The sequence below is a fragment of the Penaeus monodon genome, chromosome 17 (genome assembly GCF_015228065.2).
Source record: "Penaeus monodon isolate SGIC_2016 chromosome 17, NSTDA_Pmon_1, whole genome shotgun sequence".
NCBI classification, from domain to species: domain Eukaryota; kingdom Metazoa; phylum Arthropoda; class Malacostraca; order Decapoda; family Penaeidae; genus Penaeus; species Penaeus monodon.
Window position 1 is genome coordinate 33,914,188 of NC_051402.1, and position 10,000 is coordinate 33,924,187.

The 10,000-nt window shown below is 34.3% G+C and overlaps 1 protein-coding gene across 7 annotated transcripts in view; it reads right to left on the minus strand.

Annotated features, from left to right (window-relative positions):
* The window catches only part of LOC119583680 (protein bric-a-brac 2-like), a 48,778-nt gene that overhangs the window by 32,567 nt on the left and 6,211 nt on the right, over nucleotides 1–10,000 (minus strand). For all 7 annotated transcript variants that reach the window (XM_037932290.1, XM_037932284.1, XM_037932285.1 and 4 more), the window contains 4 exons: nucleotides 8,364–8,567; nucleotides 4,843–4,983; nucleotides 4,221–4,325; nucleotides 2,781–2,925 (listed from right to left, as the gene is read on the minus strand). In XM_037932290.1, coding sequence (XP_037788218.1) covers nucleotides 2,781–2,925; nucleotides 4,221–4,325; nucleotides 4,843–4,983; nucleotides 8,364–8,528 — 556 coding nt within the window. In that variant the 5' untranslated portion in view covers nucleotides 8,529–8,567. The remainder of the gene's footprint in view (nucleotides 1–2,780; nucleotides 2,926–4,220; nucleotides 4,326–4,842; nucleotides 4,984–8,363; nucleotides 8,568–10,000) is intronic.

Below are 10,000 nucleotides of genomic sequence, written 5' to 3' on the forward strand. Positions count from 1 at the left end.
ACACACACACACACACACACACACACATATTTACAGTCAGGGCCATCAGAGAAGTCAGGCACCATTGAGGCAACATGGAATCCACCAAAATCGAGGCCAGGACAAATATTAAATTCATAGTGAAACTTGGTTGGAAGAACTGGTAAATCACTGATGCTCTAGAACAAATTTATGGTAACAATGCCCCAGAGAAATCAACAACCTACAAATGGATAAGCCGGTTCAGAAGTGGAAGAAATGAAATTGAAGGTGAGCCCTGCAAGACATCAACATCAGTTTGTGAGGAAAACACTGATGCTGTTTGCGATTGAAAAGGATAGATGAATAACCACTGAATCAGTAGCAGACACACTAAACATCTCTGTGGGTTCTGCAAACACAATTCTGGTGGAAAGAGTGGGGCTAAGCAAGCTTTCTGCTTGATGGGTCCGTAGGCTGTTGTGCCCAGATCATCAGCAAACAAGGGGCGACCTTTCAATGGAAATTTTGAACAAGTGGGTTGAAGACTCTGAAGCTTTTCTTCAGAGAATTGTGATTGGATGAAATATGGCTCTACCAATACAATCCCAAGGACAAAATTCAATAAAAGCAGTGACTGCCAGGGATAGAAATGGTCCAGTCAAAGCAAAATATGACCATTCAAGAGGAAAGGTTTTGACGACTGCCTTCTAGGATGCAGAGGGGATTTTGCTGGTTGACTTACTTGAGAGCAAGAAAACAATTACAGCTGCTTATTATGAATGAGATTTGAGAAAAATGTAAAAAAAAATCTCAGAAAAATGCTTTGGAAACCAGCATCAATGTTTTTTCTTCCACCATGATAATGTGCTTGCTCATACCGCTTGGTAGACAAGAGCTGTGCTACATAAATTTCAATGGGAAATCGCCTGATATCCACCTTACAGCTCCAATTTAGCCCTATAAACCTTCTTTTTGTATCCAAGCTTAAAAAAATAATTGAAAGGTACCAATTTTCCATCAATTGAAAATGTAAAAAGAGCTGCTCTGACATGGTTTAGATCATGACCCTCAGTTTTACTCAGATGGACCTAAAGGTTGGTATCAACTTTTGCAGAGGTGTATTGACCTTAATAGAACACATGTTGAAAAATAAATATCATAACTGAAACTTTTTTCCCCACTAACTTTTTGAAGCCCCCTAGTATACACACACACACACACATATATGTATGTATGTAAATATATGTGTCTGTGTGCATGTGTGTGTGTGTGTATACACACACACACATATAATATATATATAATATATATAATATATAGTATATATAATATATATATATATATTATATATATATAATATAAATATAAATATAAAAATAATATAAATATAATATATATATATAATATACATATGATAAATATATAATATACATATAATATATATACAATATATATATATATATATATATATAGTATAAATTATATATAATATATATAATATATATATATATATATATATATATATATATATATATTAATATAAATATATATATAATAATATATTAATATAATAAATATATATATATATAAATAAATATATAGATGATAGAAGAAAAAAAGAATATGATATGATGATATTAGTAATAATATAAAAATAATATAGATGAATATATAAATAATATATATAAATATATATGATTATATGTTAATTTATATAATATATATATATATATATATATAAATAGAATAAAAGTAGTATATATAATATAATGTATATTTATATTTAGAATTATAATACTATATAATATATAAAAATAAAAAGTAAATATATAATATAAATAATAATATGATATAAGTGATGAGAGAAGAGAGATGAGAGAGAAGATAGTAGAGAGAGAGAGAGAGAGATGAGAGAGAGGAGAGAAGAGAGAGAGAGAGAGAGAGAGATAGAGTAAAAGAGTAATGAGAGAGAATAAGAGAGAGTAGATGTAAAGAGAAGAATGAGAGATAGAGAAGAGAGAGAGAGGAAGAGATGAGAGGATATAGATGAGAAAGAAGAGAGAGAGATAAGAAATGAAAGAGAGAGATTAGAGATAATATATATAGAAGAATATAGAAACAGAAAAGAATGAATAGATAATAGAAAAAGATAGTATAATAAATAGAAAGAAGTAGATGATAATGAGATAAGTGATGATATGAAGAGAAGAAGAGATGGAGAGAGAGAAGAGAGAGAGAGAGAGAGGAAGAGAGAGAGAAGATAGAGAGAAGATGAGAGAGAAAAATAAAGAAGAGAAGAGAGAGAGAGAAGAAACAGAGAGACAGAGAGACAGAGAGACAGAGAGACAGAGAGAGAGAGAGAGAGAGAGAGAGAGAGAGAGAGAGAGAGAGAGAGAGAGAGAGAGAGAGAGAGAGAGAGAGAGAGAGAAAGGACAGGAAAGGAATGACTTGATTTCTTGTCTTTCATCCTTCCAAAAAACTTCTACCTTCATTCTATGGACCAGTGAGTGACAATGTAGTTCCTCCAGCCTATCTTGCGTATATAGAGGTCCTTGCCCCAATTCTTTTAGTTAATTGTTTCAAAAGCTCCCCAAGTTCAACTGAAAATCACTGAACAGCAAACTACAAGAGTTACCATTGTGTTTTTCATGAAAAAGATTCATTTATGCATGTCATGTTCAAATAATGGCAAATGTTGAGAACTCATCTGATCTGATCTGCATACTACTCCTCATATTACTAAGGAGGAGAAGGATTTTTGTTAGTGTTAAGAAAACATTAGCAAGTATAACATGTATACTTATTTTGATCATGCTTACCATGAACACTTTCTGAGCTGTCATGGGAAGGTGTGATTTTGCGGCGTTTGGTTGAGGGTGGTGTTCCGGGTTCTGCTTCCTCTTCGCCTTCAAGGCTCGAGGACTGTTCTCGTGAGTCAGTAAGGGATGATCTCTGTCGTGTTACCTGTAAAAAGCAAACAATTCAGCATTATGTAAAATACAGTCTCTGTAAATAGATTACAATCAAGCATAAAATTGCTCATTACACTTACTGATGAACTATTAGAACTACTATGGTGTTTCTGCAAAAATGTAGAGTTTCAGCAGCTTCACTATGATATAGTGATCTAATTCTAGTAATATTGGTTTGGATGACCACTACCTATGGCACCATTATTGTCCCACACTGTATGTCTCCCATACCAGACTTACAATGGCTGATTTGTAATACCATAAATTACAGTATATGCATTTTTTGCCTTTATTATTGTAAACTTCAGAAACTTACTACACCAATTCCTTGCTTATTGAACTACAAAGGTTCACACTGTATTACAAATTGAATGCCTGCTTAACCATGGGATTTTTAACTTTTTTTGCAGGTGTTTTTACTCTTGTATGTGTTTGGGAATATTCTAATGCCAGATAACTGTAATCCCACAAATTGACATAAATCAAAGAAAATGTATCCTGCAATAAGAAAATATGGTAAAAAGAAGAAGATGAAAAAAAATTACTAAACAAATTTATGAGAGACCATGAGCAACCACGGAAAGCCATAGGCAAGTCTGAAATTTTCTAGGACCAAGTCAGTGTGTCAACAGAAGCACTGACCAGGACCTCTGGCAAGGAATGTGGGTAACTGGTGATACATATGAGATGATAGACAGTCCCTATGTACCAACAGAATGCTTTGATTTGCTGACTAGACAACTAAATATGCCCGCAAGACTGCCAAAAGGACAGGTTTAATAAAGTACTGAAGTGACCCATGCCAAGAAATCATTTGTGCTAGCTGAACTGATTTTCCTACATGCATCAAAATGCACTTATTCTCCTAAAGTGACTAAAAGGTGATTTATGTTATTAAACTGCAGAAGCAGACAGCCTACATGTGCATCAATATATTAACCCACATACTGATATTTATGCATAGTACTTAATTACAGTTTAAAAGAAAAAAAAAGTAACAGTAATAAAAAATCTTCATATGATAATACAAAAGGACATCTATCATATTACTCCAGTTTATATTTGACTTTTCATGTTACAATTCCCTCACTGACAATAAAATGAGCAATCAAATGCCTTACTAAACACCAAAGAAGTGCATAAATACCAAAAATATTATATCATATTATATTATATTATATCAAAAAAAAAAAAAAAAAAAAAAAAAAAAAAAAAAAAAAAAAAAAAAAAAAAAAAAAAAAAAAACTGACAGTTTCCCCGCAATAAAACACATGCAAGATTACAAACCTGAGAGCCAATTGATGACTGTGAGAAGCGGGCACCATGACTAGACATCTCATCGTAGCTACGTGGGTTCTCGGCCAGCCCCTTGATCCTTAGTGATTCTGCTGTCTGTGTTAAGAAATATAACTTGTGAAAAAGATGGCAAGGCATTTCATTCTCAGAATTTTCATACATGAAGTTTGTAAAGCTAAAGATCTTTTCAAAAATAGATTTTTTTTTTTCAAATATATTTTTCCTTAACAATTCTAAAGCCTTGCTTCATTTCCAGATTAGGTGAACTTAAAGTTAAACATTTACATATTTATAATATGATAAATCTTAGTTTCTTAACTTTATCATTTAATAAACAAGATATAATTTTAATATAAAATTTCTCGATACTAATCTGCTTAATAACATAATTATATAAAAACATATTTCAGTCAATAAGTATATATTTTCTATGCTTTCACATCAAAACTATTCACGCAAAATTTAATTATTTACCATAAAAAATGTAATCTTAAGAAAATGCAAATTTCAGAATTTTCAGTGATAATTTATAAAGAAGAAGCAAATGAGGAAGAAAGGAAGATAAGAAATGACGAGAGAAAGACTTGATAGTCCTGCTGACCCACTACCTTACCTTGAGCACATCCTGGAGTCTGTCCTGGGCAACATTGACCTCTCCACGGTATATGAAATCAATGACTGTTTTGAGGTCATCAATGCGGATATCCTTCAGGATTACAATAGGGTGTTTACATGGGTTTGCCCCAAAAAGATCCTGAAAATAAAAAGAAAAAAATTTATGAAACATAGGGATTATTGATAATAATTTTCTTATCCACAAACATCATTAAATAGATATATGTGTCTCCTTGAACTTATCAACAATTCCTAAATTTTTTTTTTTTTTTAAATAAGCAGTACAACATCAACAAAATTGTCTATAAGAGAAAATTAAGAAACGGAAATAAGAACATAAAATTTCAGGGCAAACTTTTTATTTAGTACTCAATACATTTCTGTCAGTACAATAATGCAACATCATTATTGTACTGCTGTCAAGGTTCCTAACATTTTAACCCCTATGATCTGGATGATGTACCATCACGCATTGAAAAAATTTGGCTTGAGGGGTAGTTGATGTGAACATGCCATGGTGGAAAACTTTGGCTACAAGGTAGGGTGCCAGGAACATGCCATCACAAGAATTTTGGGTGAAGGCTGGGGCTACTTAGAGAGATGATATGGAGTCTATATAAGGGAAACAGTTTATTACCATCTGTATAAAGAAAATCAAATGACAAATATTGACATTGGAAAATGGCAAAAAAGCTAAAAAGCTTATGCAGGAAAAGAGATAATAACTTTGCAAAGAGGAAGCAGAGAGTCTTGACACTGCCCATGTGTGTTTGTGTGTATCAGCCACACAGCTGTTAATGTGGCCACTCAAGTAAGCTTAAAACTGGGAATTTGTGCCATGTGTAGCCAGAGAAGCACCCAGATCCAAAGGGTTAACCCTATGGAAGTACAGCTGTATGTGCTGTGACACGCCAGAGCGGGGTATGGCTGTATGTGAGGTGTGCGCCAGAGAGCAGGGAGTGGGAAGTTCTGCTACACGTAGCAAACTCCCGCGCCCAGTGTCTGAATGTTGCCAGAAATCACCAAAGTTTATGGCACAGAGATTTCTGATACACGGCCCCACTGGGCAATGTAACCATCATGTCATGAAAAAATCTGGCTGTAGACCGGGTGACAAACCTGCCATCATAAGTATTTTGGGTGATGGTTGGTGTGATGGAAGACTTGCCATGAGAGCACAAACCTTTTGGTAATTTTGCTTTATTCCCATTGATGTACAAGTGTGGAATGTAATGACCAAGACTGGAAAAGTGCTGGCTCCATAGAGGGTGCCATTTCCATGCTCAGAATTATATTCCAGGCACCGTGACTGAGGATGCAAGTTGTATTACAGAAAATTTAATATTGAAAAAAGATCTTGCACTGAGTTGTAGACTACATAGAGAGATGATATGGAGTCTGTGCAAAGAATACGGATAGCAAATATGGACATTGGAAAATGGCAAAAAACTAAAAAAGCTTCTGCATAACAAGAGGAAATAGCTTTGCAAATAGGAGGCACAGTCTTGTCACCACTAACACGTGTTCGCATGTGCCCGGCCTACAAGCTGCCACCAATCAGAGCGGCTGCTCACGTAAGCCTAATGCCTGGATTTTTGGTCATGTGATTGCAGTGGTGTAGCTGCATCCAAGGGTCTAATGGCTACAAAAGGTATTTGACATCTCAACTTTCATTCATGTTTCTGTGTATTTCATCTTATATCATTTACACAAAAGTCCCATTTCCTGATATATTCATGGTAAAAAGAGAAAGGGAAGCAAGAAGGAGAGGGAGGGAGGGATGGGAGTGAGAGGAGAGAGGGAGAGGGAGAGGGAGAGGGAGAGGGAGAGGGAGAGAGAGAGAGAGAGAGAGAGAAGGAGAGAGAGAGAGAAGGAGAGAGAGAGAGAGAGAGAGAGAAAGGGCGAGGGAGAGGGAGGGAGGAGAGGGTAGAGAAAAAAAGAGAAAAAAAGAGAGTAGAGAAAAAGAAAGAAGAGAGAGGAGGAAGAGAGAGGAGAGAGGGAGAGAGTGAGAGAGAGAGGAGAGGGGTAGGTAGAGAGAGAGAGGAGAGGAGAAGAGGAGGAGAGAGAGAGAGAGAGAGGAGAGAGAGAGGAGAGAGAGAGAGGAGTGGAGAGAGAGGAGAGAGAGAAGAGGAGAGAAGAGGGAGAGAGGAGAGAGAGAGAGAGAGAGGAGAGAGAGGAGAGAAGAGAGTAAGAGAGAGAGAAAGAGAAAGAGAGAGAGAGAGAGAGAGAGGTAGGTAGAGAGAGAGAGAGAGAGGGAGTAGAGAGAGGAGAGAGAGGGTAGGTAGAGAGAGAGAGAGAGAGAGAGAGAGAGAGAGAGAGGGGAGAGCAAGGGAGGGAGAAGGAGAAAGGAAGAGTAGGAGTGAGAAAAAGAGAGTGAGTTGAGAGCAATGGAAAAAGTGGAGGGAGAGGGAGAAAGAGTGGGAAAAGAGAAAAAGAGAAAGAGAAAGAGAAAGAGAGAGAGATTTTTGGTTACAAAATATTGATAGTAAACTCTTTATAATTATAATTATAATAATAAAAATAATAATAATAATTTAATGCATACTTAAACCAATTGGCTCAGATGGCAAGCATACATGCCATGCCCACTGTAATATAAGTTTATTTAGTGTATTTACAAATAGATGGCTCTACAAATGCTTATTCACCATGGAGTCAGTTATTAGTCATACCTATCTCACCTGTTTACTCTTTTCCTTGACTTCTAGAAAGGGTCTTTTGTATTATTTCATTGTGTTAAATGTTACCAAGATTTTAATAACAATTAAATAATCATAACGTCAATATCAATAACAACAGTATTGATGTCAATTGTATTAAAAAGAAAAATGCATTTTCATGCTAATTCAAGGAATGGTGAAATCAGGATCAGTTACTAGGGCCTATTGATAGACTTGCTGGCTGAGCACATGTGGAGCCATCTGCTTGTAACACAATTCACAAGAACTACAGGGGGCAGAATGTAAGTCTGTGGTGGTTGGGTCAATGTATGCAATAAAGTCATGTCCTGTAGGATATTTAAATACTATTTTTCCAAGTAATCCAAACTGCATTCTCTTCTTTTTACACATCTCAAAATATTTTGTTAAATGTGAAAAATCACACACACACACACATATTTTTCCATTAGCCAGACTACTAATTCCTCAATCATTTTAGATGCAGGTACCTATTATGCATTAAATTAGATAACATTATTTACAAGCATTTTTCTGATAAAACAGTATATATCATTATCATCTCAGGCAATAAGAATTAGATCAATTTTTAAAATTGTAATCAATGTGGCATAGTTCATGAACACCAATGTGAAATTTGTACAGTCATGTTATGAGACTCGGATTATATTATTTCCGTTAGCCAAGAAAGAATACACTCAGTCTCTTTGACTCCCCCCCTCCCCCCCAACTCTACCTGTACACATATCAGTAATTTTAAATCCTTCTCTACAAATGTGTCAAAAATGGAAATCATCTCACACAGAGTCCACATAAGGAACAAATCTAAAAATTGGCATACCTTAAAATAAACACTGCATGCTGAAAGTACTAGTTTGTGAGCATGAATGTAATGACCATCAGTGGCTAGCGTGACATCCACCAGAGCCTCTGAAGTGAGCAACTCTGAGAAGACCGTCACCAGGTTGGGCCGGTGATTGTTCCAGCGCAGGCAGTATTCTGACATCTTGACTTAATTCCTGACTTCTTATACTACATTACTAATCTGCAAAAATACAAGACATTATAATTCAACTGAAAAAAGAAGAAGGACAAGCATTTTTGTAAATGAAATAACAATTCAATGCATAGTACATACATATCTTGAAATGAAAAAGACAATGATGCAAGTAACACAACAGTGTAGTGATAAAAATATATATTAAATATAATAAAATATGATTACTAATACTGAAGCAATGATAAAAAAATTCCAAGTCCAATCAATAATAATAACCTTAACAATAAAACTAAACAATAGAAATGATACAACACTAAATACCCTGAAAGAAAAATATGTATGACAAAAATGGTATCACAGAATAAAATGTATCCACATCAGTTACATAAACAGAAAATCCTGGAATCATTTAAGCACATATAATTATATTGATAAACAACTAATAAAGCTGCCATTGTAGACACTAACAAATAAAGAATGATATGTATCCACATCATTAGTTATATAATCCTCAAGGAGAAAAATCACATAAGCAAATATAAATCTACTGATAAACAACTTATAAAGCTGTTATTAATTCAAGATGGAAAATTACTGACCCATCAAACTGAGTTTGTTTTACATATCTGAAAATATGCATTAAGTCATCTACACACACTTCTTAATGAAGTTAATTATAAATATGAAAAGAGAAGAATAACAAGATCACCCTTACAAAGAAATAAATCATTAGAAAAGAAAAGGGTAAATCAACATACAAAACAGTAGAATTAAACAATGAGTAAAATTTCAAAATAGCAATATAATTACGAAAAAAATCAAAATAATCAAAACCTTAGACTAATACTCTGGGGATATGAAATAACAACCAAGATAAGCCATCAAATTTTATTGAGAGCCACATTGGTGTAAAGACGTCTCCTCCGTCATTTCCATTTCCAGTGTGGCTGACATCAGTTCATTCGAAAGGCCGTATTTCCAAAGGTGATGACATGCTTCACCAGACATTCAAATCAAGTAGGTACTATATATAAGCAAATGAGGATTATTTCTAAGATTAAAGGTCTGGCTCTACTATTCTTTCCATTTCAAAATAATGGAGCGAAGTGAGGAATGAGTGAACAACAGCAATTTACCCTTTATAAAAATCAGACATTAACTTCTTAACGAGACTATTGACAGAAAATTCAGTAATTTCCCACAGATACACAAACTTTTTAATTTTCTTTTTTTATCTTACAATTTCTGACAACAGTTACTGATTATATAAGTTCCAGGAAATATGTGATTTTGTAGGTCATTGCACTGCATGGCAAAATATCTGCCAGACAATTTGTATGGGAAATTAAGAAATTTCTGGATCAAAAGTTTTTTTTTTTTGTATGCTTTTCTGCCATTCTTGAAAAATATCTACTTACTTGAAAATACAAAAAGATAATGGCTAATTTCAGCAAACTGGTGGTAAAAGAAAAACAAGC